This window comes from Danio aesculapii, chromosome 5 (assembly GCF_903798145.1).
Source record: "Danio aesculapii chromosome 5, fDanAes4.1, whole genome shotgun sequence".
NCBI classification, from domain to species: Eukaryota; Metazoa; Chordata; class Actinopteri; order Cypriniformes; family Danionidae; genus Danio; species Danio aesculapii.
Genome location: NC_079439.1, coordinates 54721321 through 54740874, shown reverse-complemented (window position 1 = coordinate 54740874; position 19554 = coordinate 54721321). Strand labels below are relative to the sequence as shown.

At 35.3% G+C, this 19554-nt stretch overlaps 1 protein-coding gene across 2 annotated transcripts; it reads right to left on the bottom strand.

Moving 5' to 3' along the window:
- Positions 1-11: 11 nt before the first annotated feature.
- On the bottom strand, positions 12-18024 carry pomt1 (protein-O-mannosyltransferase 1). Of its 2 annotated transcripts, none has more exons than XM_056458487.1 (20): positions 17746-18024; positions 17494-17624; positions 17292-17398; positions 17153-17203; positions 14835-14981; positions 14639-14744; positions 14486-14545; positions 12099-12192; positions 10962-11117; positions 9563-9693; positions 7529-7624; positions 7318-7410; positions 7090-7186; positions 6910-7002; positions 5458-5578; positions 4726-4823; positions 3638-3751; positions 3413-3539; positions 973-1150; positions 12-880 (listed from the first exon to the last, which is right to left on the bottom strand). In XM_056458487.1, exons 2-20 carry the CDS (start codon positions 17610-17612, stop codon positions 706-708), a joined length of 2163 nt encoding a protein of 720 aa, XP_056314462.1. In that variant the 5' UTR covers positions 17613-17624; positions 17746-18024; the 3' UTR covers positions 12-705. The 2 variants fall into 2 exon arrangements, with proteins under 2 accessions (XP_056314462.1, XP_056314463.1); XM_056458488.1 differs by having other exon boundaries at positions 17494-17620.
- Positions 18025-19554: the final 1530 nt, after the last annotated feature.

Sequence of the window (19554 nt, the reverse complement as noted above, 5' to 3'; positions counted from 1 at the left end):
AAAAATCAAATAAAACATATTTAAAGAAATGCAATGCATCTTATTAGTTTAATAGTCTCTAAAACAACACAATAAAATGCTATACAAACAGAATAATATGTAAACATACGAGCAAGATAAATTTAGCACCAAAATTGTGCTTTAGAGTCTATTTGGTTTAGGCGTTTTGAGATTCAGCAGCATGAGTTTTTTCACATTATTATGTTTGGACATAGACCCTAGAAATAGTGCTTCATAGCTTTCTGGAAATTCAGCTATGGCGAAATATTGAAAATTGGTTCAGCATTGATTCTGAGATTTTCAAAACGCGTTGCTATTCTCCCTTGAATTGATTCTGAGCTTACTTTTTAACAACAGATGGCATTCTTGGCTAGTTTTAAAACCATGTACTCGCTTGCATGTTAGGCTGATTCATGCAAGTTGGCTTTTGTGTCATAAGAATAATGTAAACACGGCTCACTATGAACACTTTTGTAACTCGCTTTAATTTTCTAAACGATTACTTAAGATTCATGTGGTATTTGTAAGGAATTGGATGCAAGCAAAGTTTGTAAAGTGTATAGTATAATCTTCTGTTAAAAACCGAGCTCAGAACCCATTCAAGAATCGATTTCTCAAAAACATACAAATAAAAATTGTCACAGCTCTAAAATCCATCGGCACTACCATTCATCTTGATTTGAACTTAAAGAAATTAAGGATATTTCAGCGTTTGCGTAGTAAAATATCCCAACTCTCTCTCCAGCGCAGCTCAGCGAGCTCGTCTGATGTTAACGCTGGCTGGCCATACGTGAGAGGACTCAAGCTGTGGTAGGACACATATACTGAACAAAGGACTGCTAAAATCACACCGCCAAATGCTTTCTGTTGAGCTGGGGATCTGAAAAACACAATGACATTCAGATACGATGCAGATTAGGAAACTTTCAATGACATTTTTGGATGAATTACAGACACCAGAAAATCTCCTACCTCAATACGTGGATGTACAGGTGCTCTGTGACTATAGGTATTTGTAAGATCTTGAAGGTGAGAGCTGGAAGATAGTGATACAGAAACAGAGTCTTCTCCATTAGAAAGAATGGCAGGTAATTCACTGCCCAGCCTCCAAAGCAAACCACACCAGCCAAAACCAACTGTTCCCAAGAGTCTGAGAAGGCAAAGCAAAAAAGAACAGTTAATGGAAAAGCAAACACCTTTACTTTTATTATTGCTTACATTTGATCTTAAAGCAATCCTTCAGTACTAGCTGAATGATTCTCTGTGTTTAACCATTCATTTCTGTGCTGATCTGGGAAAGTCAGCATGGATACAAATTCATTTTCCATGGTCATGCTGATAACAGAGCTCTCTGGAATGTAATATAAATGTGGAAGTCGATGCCTTGGTAATGCAATTGCAATGTAAATAATGAGTGTTTACATTTACATTTAGCAGACACTTTTATCCAAAGTGACTTACAAATAAGGACAAGGAATCAGTTTACACAACTATAAGAGCAGCAGTGAACAAGTGCTACAGACAAGTTTCAGGTGTGTAAAGTCTAACAAGCAAAGCATTAGTAACGTTTTTTTTTTTTTTGAGAGAGAGAGAGAGAGAGAGAGAGTACAGTTAGTGGTATAGCCAGAGAGGCAGTTAAGATTAGGAAGGAAAGTGGAGACTAAACAGTTGAGTTTTTAGTCGTTTCTTGAAGACAGCAAGTGACTCTGCCGTTCTGATGTAGTTAGGGAGTTCATTCCACCAACTGGGCAGATTGAATGCGAGAGTTCGGGAAAGTGATTTCTTCCCTCTTAGGGATGGAACAATGAGTCGACGTTGAGTACATTTAGACCTGTTTTCAGTTGCAGTATCAAATACAAGTCATCTTTGAGAATCACAGATCTGCTGAAATAGCCAGTTTGAGATTACCGTAGCTCAGAATACACTCAATATTAGTCAAAACGCTTTAAAGTTTTGAGTAATAGGATCATTTGTGTTTTAATTACATATATACACTCATCGGCCACTTTTTTCTCCACATATGTCTAACTGCTCATTAATGCTAATTCCTAATCAGCCAATCACATGGCAGCAACTCAATGCATGTAGACATGGTCAAGAGGATTGGCTGAAGTTCAAACCAAGCATCTAGTCTGAGTATTTCAGAAACTGCTGATCTACTGAGATTTTCACGTGCAACCATTTCTAGGGTTTACAGAGAATGGTCAGACAAAGAGAAAATATCCAGTGAGCAGCAGTTCTGTGGGCGTAAATGCTTTGTTGATGCCAGAGGTCAGAGGAGAATGGCCAGACTGGTTCCAGCTGATAGAAAGGCAACAGTAACTCAAATATTTACTTGTTACAACCGAAGTATGCAGAAGAGCATCTCTGAACGCACAACACGTCCAACCTTGGGCTACAGCAGAAGAAGTCTACATCGGGTGCCACTCCTGTCAGCTAAGAACAGGACACTGAGGCTACAATTCGCACAGGCTCACCAAAATTGGACAATAGAAGATTGAAAAAACATTGCCTGGTATGATGAGTCTCGATTTCGGCTGCGACATTCAGATGGTAGTGTCAGTATTTGACGTCAAGAACATGAAAGCATGGATCCATCCTACCTAGTATCAACGGTTCAGGCTGCTGCTGGTGGTGTAATGGTGTGGGGGATATTTTCTTGGCAAACTTTATGACCACAGTGTACCCATCTTCTGATGGCTACTTCCCGCAGGATAACGCTGAATTGAATTAAATTGAATTGAACGTGCCATGTCATAAAGCGCAAATCATTTCAGACTGGTTTCCTGAACATGACAATGAGTTCATTGTACCCAAATGGCCTCCACAGTCTCCAGATGTCAGTCCAATAGAGCACCTTTGGGATGTGGTGGAATGTGAGATTTGCATCATGGAGGTGCAGCTGACAAATCTGCAGCAACTGCCTGATGCTATCATGTCAATATGGACCAAAATTGTTGAATCTGTGCCATGAAGCATTACGGCAGCTCTGAAGGCAAAAAGGGGGTTCAACCAGGAGATAATACGGTGTACCTAATAAAGTGGCCAGTGAGTGTACATTTAGTTATCTTACTAAAACTGATCTGTTGAGTTTTCACAAATAATAAATGCAATATACTATATTGAGGGAAGGGGTAACTGATCAAAACTGATCTGTGAACGTTTTCACAAATAATAAAAGTGTACATGGGTCTTGGAATAAAAAAAGTTTACCGAAAACTGTACTTGACAGTAATTAGAACATCAATTCTATTGCCGCTTTTCCATTATTGGTCCGAATGATTGTATTTTCTTAACCAGCCAATGCCGATCCTGTCTAGTCAGCACAATAGTGGAAAACGGCTTAGGTTATAGTCAGGGAAAAATGTGAAAGCACCTTTTTCCATTGAGGTTAAAACAAAAATCTTTATACCTTGTGGAATGTCTTCAACTTTCCTCCTCCGCCTTAGTAAGTATGTTAAAAACAGAAGACAGTACACAACCAGTGTAATGTTTCCAATGGTCCAAGTAACAATATTGCCTATAAAGTGAATCTGTGCCTGTATCAAATCAGAAAAGATTAGACTAGTCTTATAATCATTCTGGAAAACACAAAGTCAAAACACAAGGAAAAAACAACAGAATGGTGTTGACATACATTACTTGAAGGATGAAGCCAATATGCAATGTTGGTGTCCATTGTGATCCATTCAAAAGGTGATGAACTATATTTGTGCTCTGACTCTTCGTTCTTTACTGTCAGCATCTTCCACTGTTAATCAAAAACATTAAGTGAATTCAATGTATGAAACTGTTTTTTTTAAACAATTGTCAAAAAGACAAGATCCTTTTTGCTTCAGGGTGGAAGCAAACACTTATTGATGTGTCACTCTAAATGCAAATGAGCTGCTGCTCTCCACCCTTTCCAACAGAGTGTGGAGCCTTATGTCCACCACTGTGCTAAAAACACTTAACTGTAAATGATTCAACCATCAAAGCTTTTAAAAAACACAGAGCACTCAGTGCAGAATGTAAAATGCTATACTGCCAAGGTTTTAAACACGGTTTCCATTGACAACAACAGGAAAAAATGCTCCGCTCAGGGAAAAAAACATTTTGGTGGTCATGCGCCCCTACTCCAGCAACACAAAACAAAACATCTGCATGCACTTTAAAGCCTTCTCAGTTTAAACTCCTCGTATATGTAGTTTGGGAATTTTTTTAATTGGGAATATTGCAATATGTACGTTTGTGGAAAAAATTAGACTACACTCAAGGCATTTCAAGAGTTCACACTTAGATATTGTTTGACAACTGTTAGCAAGTTTGGCATGCTGTCCCGGGAGAGAACCCTGAGCTCGGAGATAGGTGAGCCCAGGGCTCCCGCCTGGTCCATAGAGCGTATGAGGGGAGTACGAGATCAGGTGGTTCTCGAGAGCTCCCTGTGGTAAAAGAAAAAAGGAGGAGAAGGGGTGGATGGGGGGTTTCTTCGGAAAATGAAGATAAGAGAGTAGTTCTAGCTAGGCTACTTATAGTGAGTTGGGGTTAATCTGACTGGCTAACTAGTGAATGTAGATGAGTGGCCAGCTGCAGTCAATCATATCACGTGCTCCTCTCGAAATTAGTTTGAAAACTTCACTTAAAGTTCAGAAAAAAACACATCCTCGATTAACATTGTAACTAAATTAATTTACACACTAAATAAAGCTGAAAGTGCAACGTGAAGCGGACCCCTTCAATAATCACCTGCAGCTCCAGAAACTTGGCCATAAATGTGAGGTTTTTGTTGACATCGCTGTGAGTAGGAGACTTCAACTCCAATTCCCTTTCCTTTGGTTCCTGACCTGCACAGATATCAGGGTTCAAACACATTTTTACTTCTAAAATTCCATGACTTTGCCAAGACTTTCAAGTAAATCTTCATGACCTAATGTTACATGTAATGTCTACGTATGTGGTAAATAATAAGAAAAACAATGCACGTTCAAATTTATATTACAGCACAACAATCTATTTAGTTTTTTGTAAAACTATGTAAAAATTATTTAGATCAGTGTTTCTCAACCATGATCCTGGAGAACCACAAGCTCTGCACACTTTCCACGTCTCCTTAATCAAACAACAGTGTAACACACAAAGGAGACATCCAAAACATGCAGTGTTGGATGGCCGTGGTTGAGAAACACTGATTTAGATAATGCTTGCACAGCACTAATAATGTGAGAGTATGTGATTGGCCAAGGACAGAGAAGTAGTAAAGACAAGCAACCTATGTACGCAAGTATATTTGTTAAACTAATTTCCATGACTTTTCCAAAACTTTGTGGGTTTTTGTTTTTCCAAGTCTTTTTCAGGCCTAAAAAAATGCCATGTCAAAATTCCATGAGTTTTCCATGACCGTACGTACTGTGAAATATGCATTTAACAGGAAAGCATAACGCAAGCAATTCAATAATGTTTAGTTGTTAATTTTCATACTTCTGCCATAGCGGTGCTCCTCCACGTTCCACATGCCAGTCTGCTGGTAGCCTTTATAAATCTTATCACCCACCACCTCCAGCTGTTTAAAACCCCACTCCGGCAGAGAGGCTCCACTGAGCTGCAACAACAATTATAAAACAGGCAGAAATAACTGAAAGGGTCTGCTCACCTAAGAAATATTAGGACACATTTTAAGGTATTTTTATGAAAAAGGTTTTTAAAAAAATTATCAAAGATTTATGTGCCTCTGTTCAAAGATTGCTCACCCAAAATCTGGAACTTCAAAATCTTCATAAATGGCCCCTTTCCACTGACCAGTTCAGTTATGAACCATACCTCTTTTTTTTGGGTAACATTCACAGCCTGAGACATTACATCATTATATATATATATATATATATATATATATATATATATATAGCAAACAAACCTTGTCGTCACCTTGTGACAAACAGCTACATACGAAGAACAGAATTTGCCTAATGTTGCATACGAGGTCTTTTTTTTTTTTACTCTCTATTTGCATGCACTCGCCACTCATCTATATTTGAAATAATGAGCTCATAATAATAACTTGCGCATGATTTTTTAAGTGTGGTTAAACTGCCTGATTCCTGTGAATTTACTTTTGAACTCTTAATGAAAACGTGAGACCTTTAGGTGACAAAAAACTTTTCAAGTCAAATCTACATTTGAGCTCGGAAGATGAACTAAAGTCTTATGCATTTGTAATGATATGAGAGTAAATAAGTGAAACAATTTTTATTTTTGGTAATGAACTACTTAGCCATGGGACGATAACAGTTTTCAAGGTATACCGTGGTTTAAATGCTGTGCCTGACTTAGTATGATATAATCTAGTGGCTAAAAAAAACTTTAAGTATGAGCAAGCATGGGGCGTTACTACTTAGAGGATAAACTAGTTTCCTTTATCTAAGAATCAGAACTGGCGAGGATGTGTCCGTGAGCAAATGAAACTGGCCAGCATACTGACTCTAAGATACTTCGGGTAAACGATGAACCATTAACTGAAAATAAGGATTTATTAGGGTAATCAATCTAAATTAGACCTAAATCACAACCTATAAGGTGATCAGCTTGAATTAGATAAAACTAGATTTAAATTATCATAAATTGGAGTCAGATTAAAATTGGGAGTTGGAAACAAGTTAAAATTAAAAATATTAAATACAAATATTTCTTTTCACGTGCTAAAAATGCTTACACGCATTTAACCTTCACCCACGCTGTTAGTTCCATCATAGGACTAATAGATGGACCCTTATAATCACATTCAATTCCAAAAAAAAAAAAAAAGTATATATGATCTTTCCACATATTTATGCATAAATTGGTCTATAATTTTAGAAATGTCTTTTTTTTTTCTAGCTGAAACTCTAAGTCATTATTATGCCCATATTGTAATACTGATTTTATGACTATACAAACCTTTAAAACAGCCGAAGTGTTCACGTGGACTAGTCGCACCTCTGATAAAATGGTCTTCCAGATCTCTTTCTCAGACTCCCTGTTCACAATATCCTACAGTGCAATGAAAAGAACTATTCATAAAACATGTTTTAAGTAAATATGAACATTCATTAAAGAGCTGCTGGTCTGTGTTCTTACCACTCTCCAGAGATTCTGAGCTGGCATAGACACATTAAAATCAATGTAGCCTGACACTTCCTGTGAGTGAGGACTCATGGGGGCTGCAACGTCATGTCTTAAAATCAAAACACAGATTATTACTAAAACTGCTTTAAAGAAATGATGAAAAGATAATATAAAATAAATGGGTTTAATTATAACCATTAATATTAAATAATCAGAGCAACATTAAATATATGGTATTACGTGTTCAGGTAGCGAGTTGTCATTCCATGCAGCAGCTGAATTATATCACCATGTCTGACAGGTCTGGGTGGGCTGCTGACCACAAGACTTTGCCTGAAAAAGAAAAAAAAAAACTAAAATAAAATGAATTTAAACTTGATATAGAGCCCACATACTGGTCATGTGAACATCCATCAATGGATTTAAGAATGCTAAAATTCTAAATCCGTACCGCCCAGGGTCTTTGATAATCCACCAGTTGTTGACATCTTTGAAAGGATAGCAGGTCACTTGCTGCTGGTGGGAGCTTCCACGGCCATTTTCATATCTTTAAACATTGATAAACAGCATGAAGATGTGCTTATTTTGCATTACACTAAACAGTAGGTCTCAAACTAATTTCCTGGAGGGCTGCAGCTCTGTACATTTTTCCCCCAACCCTAATCAAACACAGCTAATCCATCTAATCATTTAAGACTACTAGAGACCATTAGGCAGGTGTGAGTTGGAGGTGGTTTGGTTAGGAGTTTGAGACCACTGCTCTTATCTTTTAAAGGATCAAAGATGATTTGACAGATTCTGAATCTTTTAATTGTGATCCACGGCTAATTTGGTTCTTCAAACAAGTTTGTGAATCCGATTAAAATATCTGGATAAATTGGTCAAAGATTACTGTGTGTACTTGTGTTTGTTGTGAAATCATGATCAGCAGTGCACTGATTGGCTAGCAGTAAAGACAGTAACACAATGGAATCATCTGATTAATATTCAATTACTAACCATGTAAGCAAGATGAAAAAAATCATAGCAAGTTAAACAGTTTTGTTAAATGATATGCAATAACCTTTATAATATTTTTATAAATAATAATAGCTGTCAACATTGTGCGTGCAAGACTTCCGTAAATCATATATATATATATATATATATATATATATATATATATATATATATATATATATATATATATTTTCTTCACCAAAAAAATTATAATAATAAATATCATACACTCAAAAATTGCACTAAAGCTAGGGCTGCACCTTTTTCAAAGTTTGTGTTTATTTCTAAAAAGTCCATATTGGTAACTTAAAAGTAAACATTAGTGCTAAGTATTAGTATTAGCATCAGTCATTAAAATGTACACAAATGTTCTTTTCAACCCCTTAAAAAGGTACCAACCAAGGCAGTACAAACCAAGGTTTCATACCCTTATTTTGGAGCATAGGTTACATTACAAATTATTCAATATTAATTAAAATTACTTACAAAAACAACAATAAAAAATAAAATAAAAAATAAAAAAATCTACATTTTCGGAAGTAATTTATATTATATCGTTTTCCCAAATTTAATACAGTACTCCTTTAAGGAAATATCTGTAGTTGATGCATATTTTCAGTTTCAGCTTTGCTGGAAATGACACAATCCAATCATCTTTATATAAAATAAACAACTCCTGAATGAGTTATAAAAAAAAATGTCCAGTAAAATTTCCAGGATACAGAGTAATCCACATGGTTACATGATGATGAAGAACGGACCCCAGAAGAAAGCGACACTGTAATCCAACATGACAAGTCCTAAATGGTAAACAGCTGCCCTGTTGTTTCCTTTGTGTTTAAAAGACACACTTTTTCATGGTCACTGTCACAGTAGACAGCATCTCGCTGTTGCAGTGTGAGTCACATCATGTTCAAACTACACAACGCAATAAAAAGGTTCGTTTTCATGTTAAAACTAAATTTTGTCTTATCCATCAGCAAAACCTGCAACATTTAAATTTTTTTTTTTTTTAACGTTTCTATTTCTGTGACATTGCGGCAAAACAACACCATAAACTGCCATGACAATTATCTCCCCAGGTACAGACTATGTGCTTTATTCAGTGTTAAATGCTACTAATGTGAGTTTGAATACCATTTTACGTGTCATGTATTTCCATACTACTGAAAGCAGCAGCATAAAGTTCACCTTAGATCTTCAAAATTAAATAACTTGCAAATGATTTGAAAATTAAAGTCAGTGACACCATTCACTCAGCCCATGTGTACTTTTAATAAGGTTAAATATATGTATTAAATAGATTAGAACCCTTACCATTTGGTTAGGAGCGCAGTGGCTAATATTTAAATGAAAGGCTGGTGTTAAAATGTTTCGGTCGTATTATGCCAATAGACATATTTATGGACAATCTTCCCTCTGTTGGGATACGGGGCCAGGTCTGGTGTGAACTAGACAGCTTTGTGAAAGACTATTGATGTCTCACCTGATGGGATAGTTGGCCTTGTGTGAGTGAAGCAAACAAGGCACAGGTTTACTGGAGACGGTACGGAGAGTGACCTGTGAGCCGAACGCTACATCTAAAGGCTGCCCCTGAGTGATCCGGGCAAGACCACCCTTCACAGGAGAAATAAAACAATGACCATTCAAACACATTCAAATACTTATCTGATACATTTTTACTATGACATTAGTACACTGTGGATTAAAACAAATGATTGCATCATGCCATCTATCATTCAACATTTTGGGAATGTTGAATGATAGATCCCCCCCCCTGAAAAATCTAATGTCATTATTATAATGTCACAATTTAATGTCATTCTTTTCCAACTTTTGATTAAAAGTGATATTATTGTTTCCACAAAAAATATCAGTGTCCATACATATCAGTGTGTTTTCAATCTTGTCAAATCATTAAATTAGAATGATTTCTGAAGGATCATGTGGCACTAAAACTGGAGTAACTTTTCAATCACATAACATTTTAAAATATAATAAATGTACAAAACTGACAATAAATATTGTCATTTTATTTCACAATATCACCATATTTTTGATTAAATAAATGCAGCTTTGGTGAGCATTACAAGAGTTAATGGGTTTGCTTACCCAAAAATGCTAATTGTTATTAATTACTCACCCTCACATTGGTCCAATCTGGAGACCTTCATTTTAACAACACAAATTAAGAAATTTCTGATGAAAATAAAGAGCCGTATGAAATGTTTTGACAATGTTCTTGGTTCCTTCTCTGGAATTTGAAAATCTCTGGATCATTGCTGTCTACAGAAGATGGGGGAGCTCTCTAAAATAATCTTAATTTGTGTCCCAAAGATGAATAAAGGTCTCGGGGGATTAAAACTAGATGAGCTTGAGTTATTAATAATCAGGGTATCTGTGGGGTCTTAAAAAGTCTTATTATTAAATATTTTAGGCCTTAAAAAGTCTTAAACTTGATGAAATATTGTGTTGTAGGTCTTAAAATCATTTTAAACAGGACTTAATTTTTCTATGTCCATGTTAAGCTACCCATCTGGTCTAACACCCATCCAATCACTAACATCTCGATAAAAAAAAAGTTTATTTACTAACTCTAATCACCAATATGGTTTAATTATCTTCCTTACAATTTTGTTTTAATAGTTTTTTAATGTTTTAACTGAGCCATTAGACAAATCCTTAGCGTTCAGTCTTGTGCAAGTATAACATTTCATTCATAATGGTCTTAAAAGTCTTAAATTTGACCTGATGAAACCTGTATTAACCCTGATAATAGAATTTTCATTTATGGTTGTACTAATCCTTTAAAATCAAAGAAAAAACCTTACACACCCCAAACCTTTGAAAAGCATTGTATGTCATATAACTGGCCTGTACTGTACCTCTAGACTTGCTTGAAAGGCACTGCTCATCATCTGGTCATGAGGTCCACTGCGATATAGCAGGGTCAGGTGTATGTAGAAAAACCCAAGGTACATGATGACAGGTAGCACCACAAGTGCCAGGAAGCGAACCAAAACCTGGAACATTACCTTGCCCTTTTCATACAAATGACAAAAATCGTTAAGTTATACACATAGTGCTCGAAAACTAGGGCTGCATATAGAAAATTATTGTTATTGCGATAATATTGTAGACGTGCAATAACCTGCAATTCAAGAGTTCGTAGAAGTGCAATAAACTGCAATTCAAGAGTTCACACTTAGCTGATGATTGATTTTAAAGCTTGTTTGGCATGCTGTCCTGGGAGAGGCCCTGAGCTCATAAGATCCTACGCGAGCATGGGGAGAACATGTAAACTCCGCACAGAAACGTCGACTGGCTTGGTATGGACTAGAACCAGTTATGTTCTTGCTGTGGGGCAACAGTGCTAACCACTGGGCTGCCGTGCCGCCCATCTAGGAAAGGAGAAGGAGTAGGGGAGGAAGGGTGGATTCTTCAAAACGAAGATGAATATGGTATGGAACTTAGGTTATTTATAGTGAGTTAGGAATCGTCTGATTGGTGAATTGGCTAATGCGGGACCAGCCGTGATCAAGTTAATAAATAAACTTCTTATTTTATGCATTGTTTTTTTTAAATCTAAACTTGACCAATAAGATGGGGCTTTACTATCTTTATACCCACTTCCCCAGTAGATGTGCTGTTCTGCTATTATCTAGAGCAGCCTAAAGGTGAACCCAGATATGGAAAAAATTAATTCAAGACAAAAGAGGTAAATGACAACAGCCAATCAGAGTCAGAATATCTGCTGAGGTTTTCACTCATTCATAGTGTTTTAATGACAAAATGTTTGCACCTTCACGGTTATTTATATATCAATTTTAATTAACTATATCTGAAAAACTATCTTTACCCATTTACTTTAATATCTTTAAATAAATAAATTATTTAAAAACATAGCTAATAAAATTGCTTCTTTTCTAGGGAAATGCTATTTACTCAACAACATTGCAATATTTTTCCAGTATCGTGCAGCCCTATCTAAAACCCATGGATATTTGAAAACCATTACATACATGGCTCAGCGTAGGATCTCCAATAAGCTGCCAGGTGTGTACAGCTGCCAGGCCCAGCAGTAGAAAGTATGTGAACATACCCATGTACTTTACCCTGAAAAAAAGACAAATAAATAATCAAATTTGTAGGCCATAGTACTGAAAATCTTAGGTCTCAATTTAGCTATGATACAATAAATTAAATTAGGATGTTTCACAAATTTGAATTACAGAAGCAATTCTTAACTTGATTTGGGATTCTTATCCCATCTATCAAATCTTAAATTGTGTCATCAAGTTTGACAGTCCACTCTCCGGTCTATTACCAAGCAATCAACGTTGCACAGGCTGCAAATAAGTTAGCCAAAATAGAAAAACTAATCTGGCACAAAAAAAACGAAAGGAATTAGTTACTTTAACTGTAACCACCAGTGTTGAGTAAGTGACTTTAAAAAAGTAATAGATTACAAATTACTGATTACTACTGGAAAATTGTAATCTGACATTACCAATTCCTTCATGTAAAAAGTAATCAGATTACTAATTACTTTACTTTGAAGTTACTTTTAAATAATAAATATACCTATTTATTATACCTATACAAAACAAACTGCAACTCTTTCAGTAATTTAATATTCACTGAAAAACATTACAATGGGTTGATCACAGCAGCTTGACATATTCAAAAGATTTAAAGAGATAATTCGCCCAAAACTTTTGATCATTCACTTGTTCCAAACCTGTTTAATCTTTTTTTTTATAACACAAAAGAAGACATTTAAAAGAAAACCGAATACCTGTAACCATTAACATTCATAGTATGAAAAAGCACTGCAGTGTTTGTCTGAGTTAATTAGTCTACTGAAATGTGTACATTCCATACAAAGCATGAAGCTGATCGGTCAATTCTTGTTACGTGTCACTCATGATTTTCAACTGGTGCATCTAATGATTGTAAAATGAGAACGCATGCAATATGTGCTTCGGATGCGTGTGCGCAAGCCACATAACTCCATTGGAAACAACAAACTTGCACGCACAAAAGATGTGATATGTGAACAGCCTCATAAGCAGCTACACTTCTCTTCACATTCAAAAGATACTTTCACCTCCGATCCTGGATAAAAATTGAATTAGGCCTGTTTAGGCTGAGTTGGGCCGCTGTGTTTTTGGCTGCTAGTGTCCTCCTTAGTGAAGGGAATTGTCATAGAATGTTTTCTGTTCAAGTGCTTGAACAACTTGGTAGTGAAGTTAAAAGCAGTATAAAGTTCTTTAGAGACTAAAAATAGAGTGCATTACAGCATTATTTTTGTTTTTACGCTCAATAAAATCAAAGTAATGTCTGTATTTCCACTTGAAGCAACCACTCTCAACAGCAACCATTTCAGCTTGCGTTCTCCAGCAATTTAAAAGCCCATGCTTATTAACTGACGCTGCAGTGGAAAACATGATTCAAAAGAAGCATTTTTTTTCTTCTAATAGCTATATTTTTAACGCAAGTAATGCACTTACATTACATTTTTCGTAACATTAATCAAATTAGACAAATTTAAAATGTAATTCATTACATTACTGTGTTCCTCACAAATATAATTGTAATACAGTAATGAGCAACACTGTGGTCTCTGTAATCTGGTTGCAGTTCCTGTGCTAACTGTATTATGTTGTGTGACAGTCTTTATTTACTAAAAAGCATTTGGTCATTGAAATGTAACATCTTCAGGGTCCTCCAAGAGTCTTTTGTTTCTTCATTTTCACCCATTAATAAATGTAATGCCATTGTTGGACAGAGCAATTATAAGCATTTGTTTTGCTAGCATTTAAATTTGAAGTTATGACAGCTGCCAGGTTGCCTTAAAATTAAGTACATTTTTATGTTTGTTTTTTTTCAAGCTAGAATGTTTCTATAATACCACCTCCCAATCTATAATTAAGATGAAATAACAACTTAGGAAATGCTGTTCTGTAATAGCTTTTGTACAAACGTGGTCTTCACTGAAATTACCACAGTTGTCAAGGAGATAAAAGTTAGGATCTTTCTGTAATACGCCCCCAGATCCCAATCCAATAAAGCAGCTTTGGCATGTGATGCACACGGGCATTCATATCATGTGTGTGTAGCTAACAAATCTGCAGCAACTGTGTTATGCTTCACATCAATATGGATTAAAATCTCTGAGGAAAGTTTCAGCATCTTTTCCACAAGCTATGCTACAAAGAATTAATGCATCTTTAAAAGATAATGAGGAATCAGTGCTAGTAAGCTGTGTAATAAAGTACCCAGTGAGTGTTTGTCACAATAAAGACATCAATTCCATGCTGACTTTATATTAAACTAAAAAAAGTACTTCTTGCCCCAAAAAGGGAAGATAAAAAAAAAAATCATGTTGTTTTTTGACCATACATACCCAACTCCATATGCACAGCTGACCCCACAGACCACAAGCCAAAACCACTTGAAAGATGAGCTGGAAGAAGACGAAGCACATAATACAATAACTGACTGACAAGCTAATCCGTATCAGAGTTTGAAAGGAACCGAGATTTGCCTAAAGTCTTACTTGCGTGCTTTGTGAAAGCGGAGGTAAGACAGCACAGCCGACAGCAAGAAGAAGATTAAAACAGACTCCAGCAGCATGAAGCGCGATTGCACAATCAGGGAGTTTTCTGGAAGAAAAAGAACCAAAAGTATTTAAGCCTAACATGAAGCACAAAGCGTCCTCAGGCATTGAGTAAAATGATTCAGTAAGTGGTTACCCATGAGGAGAAGCACACAAGCCCCCAGTGCTGAGAAGTGGGAGTATCCCAGCTCCACCACGACAAGATAAGCGAGTGGCACACAAAAAGAGCCAGCTAGGGCCGGTATCAGCCGAAGGCTCCAAACAGGGACATTACTGGAGTATTCTAAAATGTAAAAACACAACCAGTAAGACTAAAGCCTGTGTTATGTCAGAAACGTTTTGAGTTAAGTCTTAGAAATTTAAATAGTTAATGATTTACAGCTTGATGAGATGTACATCTTTTAAAAAGGTCACTATGGTGTGTCCTAACTAGAAGATTGCTAGACAGTAAAGTCTGATCATTAGTCAAAGCAGACTGAAAGACTCAGCTAAGATAGTTTCCATATGCAAACAGGGGCCTTGGAAAACATCCCAGGGGGCAAAGAACGACTTTAAATTAGCTACATATTTTGTACATACAGCTATTGAATGAAATTAAGAGTTTTTTCTACTAAGAGACAGTTTCTATGGAATGAGGATACAGTGCTCAGCATAACTGAATACACCCCATTTTGAAAATGAATATTTTTTTCCATATCTCAAGTGAATATAGGCAATGTATTTTGGTGCATTTAAACAAAACAGATTTATTCAACAGATATATTTAATGAAATAATATTTTAGTCACCAAACATATTTAGAAATTAAAAGATAATACAATTAAATTCAAGCAAATAAAACCTACAAAATTTCAACAAATTTTTTCAATTTTTTTGCTTCTCTCGATTTTTTTTCTCTTTTTAAATGTGTATTTAATATTTTTCTATAACATATAAATTTGGCTTTACTAGTTTTTGTACCGTTATCGCAAGTTATTTAGTTAGATAAGCTCCAGATTTGGCTTCAGTTATGACTAATCTAATGTATATCCACAAATATATTATTGTATAGCTTTTTATTAAAAATATGAATTTAAAAGATAGATTTGCGAGGGGTGTACTTATTTATGCTGCACACTGTATTTTTATGAGTTTGGGTAAAACATAACTTCTCATAAAGGTTTGACAACATTTATTCCAAATTTTAACCAAATTTTGTCATCTAAATATATATTTTGTCATCTAAAAATTTATATAAATACATCTGAAAACGAAGCATGTTATTGTCATTTTATGCAGGAAAAAATGCTCTAAATTACTTTTTATTTTAAGTTTATAGAATTGTGATTATTACATCAAGTTTTTATTAGTACAGAATAAAACAAACAAAAAATGGTTTACTCTTAATAATACTCTATCCGCCATGGCCCATAAAATGCATTAATTTTACTTACGATATTCTTAAGTATATTGATATTCATTTGTAATCTGTTTTTACCAAACTTTCTACTGGTCCTACTGTATTGTGTTGCTTGTAGCACAATGCTTTATGGCTACTGCGATATGTACACTCACCGGCCACTTTATTTGGCACACCATACTACTTCCAGGTTGAACCAACTTTTTCCTTCAGAACTGCCTTAATCCTTTGTGACATAGATTCAACGAGGTACTGGAAATATTCCTCAGAGATGTTGGTCCATTTTGACATAAAAGCATCACGCAGCATCACATTCATGATGCAAATCTCCCATTCCACCACATCCCAAAGGTGCTCTACTGGATTATTATCTGGTGACTGTGGAGGCCATTTGAATACAGTGAACTCATTGTAATGTTCAAGAAACCAGTCTGAGATGATTCACGCTTTATGACATGGCGCGTTATCCAGCTCGATGTAGCCATCAAAAAATGGGTACACTGTGGTCAGCTCCAATACTCAGGTAGGCTGTGGTGTTGACACGATGGCATGCTCAATTGGTACTAACGGGCCCAAAATGTGCCAAGAAAATATTCCCTACACCATTACACCACCACCAGCCTGAACTGTTGAAACAAGGCAGGATGGATCCATGCTTTCATGTTGTCGATGCTAAATTCTGACCCTACCATGTGAATGTCGCAGCAGAAATCGAGACTCATCAGACCAGGCAATGTTTTTCCAATCTTCTATTGTCCAATTTTGGTGAGCCTGTGCGAATTGCAGCCTCAGTTTCCTGATCTTAGCTGACAGGAGTTAACGAGTGGTCGGACAGGTGTATCTTATAAAGTGGCAGGTGAGTGTATATTCCTGTATGTGAAATTCTGTTCTTTGTTAACCATTTCATGTTGTGTTTGTAGTTTTGTTTTATATTTGTCAAAATAAAAATACATAAAAAAGTATTTAATTTAACTCCTCTAGAAGCAGCTCGAGTCTAAATTAGATTATGAAAATATCGTGAGGTTATAATGAACATTTTGTGTTAGAGATGATCACCTGCTCCAATTCTGTTCCAAACAAAGTTGCCATCGAATCCTCCTAAATACGCTAAAGAGACAAATGACACACATTAGTAAATATACAAATAAGTGGCTTATCTCATAAAAGTAACTTACAAATGATAAATATTCCTCACCTCCTAATGCAAGTACCATGTGGCCAAAAGGTGGACCGCTTTCATCAATGAAAAAAACCTGCTTCATATACAACGACAGGAACTGCCCATAATAAACCTCATCAAACCTAAACAAAGATAATACACATATGCGAGTTTATACTCTTAATAATACATTTAAAATAGAATGTTTAAATATAATATAAACCATCAGCACACTTACACTACAGCTTTGGGAAAGTGAATGCCATAAAGTCGCGTAAAGAGCGCAAGTGCTGTAACCGCCAGCAGCAGCACATTGAGCTCCACTGTCACATTGATGGGCAGTTTAATACACTGCATGCTCAATCCTGACTGAACACAATCATCCATAAATCAAAACATATACTGTCATTACTACGTACATATATGTTCATTTATTCTGTGTCTGCAATAGTGCACAATTAAGCAAAGAAATCCATCCTCTTCTACTTACATTGATTCAGTTTTTCCTCAGGAATTTCGCAATCATAGGTGAACAGTACTGCTTTCACGACCACATGCGCTGTGTCCTTTTGCAATATATTATGAATAAAAATCTTCGCTAAAACTGGAATTGTTCAAGAAAATAAAATAAAAAAAATTCTGCCATGGCTTTGGCATATACGACTGCTTTACGCTTTAAATAAAGCCAATAAACACTGTAAATAATACAACGGTCTGTTCACCGGTGTTTCCGGACTGTGTCGCCCACATTTCAAAATAAAAGTTCCAGCAGATTCCTTTACTAGACGAGTCCCTTACTCAAAGACAATCAAAACAGTATTTAAAATGTGACGATGTAAAATGTATTTTAACGATAACATATATCAATATATATATAAAAACTCTGAATATTGTGAAAACAGGACACTTTATATATCTACAAAAATCACATTTTATTGGAAAATGTAATTTGGAAAATGAAATACCTCAGAATCAATGTCTTTGCTTGCTTAATAATTGAGTCTATTGGAATATGGTAAGTGTGAGTTTTTAGGGGAACTGGGAGAATTTGTAGCCCTAAAGTTTCCTTCTTAACTCATACATTACCGAAGATACACTATCATCTTTTTTATACTACATACAATTGTATGTGCTATAATAATAACACAATCTATATATTTTGACCTATACAAAATATGCAATATTAAATGCAAGAAGTCACCCCTTATTGGCTCATTGTAATTATCTTAAATTATCACTTTACTGCTGTAGCTCTAATGTTACATCTATGTGGTATTAAATCATTTTTTTGCATCTATGTGGTATTAATTCTTCATGAGTTTCTATCTTGTGTTGAACACAAAAGAAGAAATTTTGAAGAATGTGGTTGCTATGATCCATCGAGTTCCATTGTATAAAAAAATACAATGGATTTTAATGGGTCTCAGCAACCAACATTCTTCAAAATTTCTTCTTTTGTGTTCAACAGAAGATAGAACATGATATAGGTTTTGAACACGAGAAGGGAGAGGAAATGAGGGCAGAATTACTATCCCTTTAATTTTTTTGTTTTTGTTTGTGTGGTTACATTTTTTAGATGTCATGAATCTTTTGCATTAAAAAACAAAAAGATCAGGCCCCTAGCCTGCCAATTAAAAGGGGTGGTTGTTTTTTCTTTTTGTAGTTATTTTGTAGTTATTTATCTAAAATTATGAGTTTCAAATGCTGCTTTTTAGTGACATTTTAAGCATTCATTTGTGCTGGATTAGTTCCTACATTTTTATTTGCTTATTTGCAGTGCTTATTGTACTATTTTTGTTTACAAAAATGTATGGTTATTTACAAATGTGCATATTAATTGTCAGTTATTACAGTTTCATATAAAATGTAATAAGATTACAATTTTAGAAATATGAAAAAATACTTATTTTTTAATACTAATTTACTATCATCCATCATAAAAAAATAAAAATAAAAACAAAAATTGCAACCTGTTAAAAACTGTAGCCTGTGCAAATAACAAACCGGTCAGCTCATTTCCTTAGTCAGAATTAGTCCATTTAAATAATAAAAGCCTTCTTGTATTGGTTATTCTTCATAAAGCCTTCTTCTATTAGTTATTTTCACTATTTATAATGGCATACTGTCAAAAAATGGGACAAATGAGCTGATATAGGGGCCAAATTCTGGACTTTGTCAGAATGGGGGTGGGTCTTTCAATCTGTTTTTACATTACTGTGATGGTTGGGTTTAGTGTTGGGGTGGGGGTAGACGTTAATAAAATACAATTAATGGGAAATGTAATAAATAATATAAATAA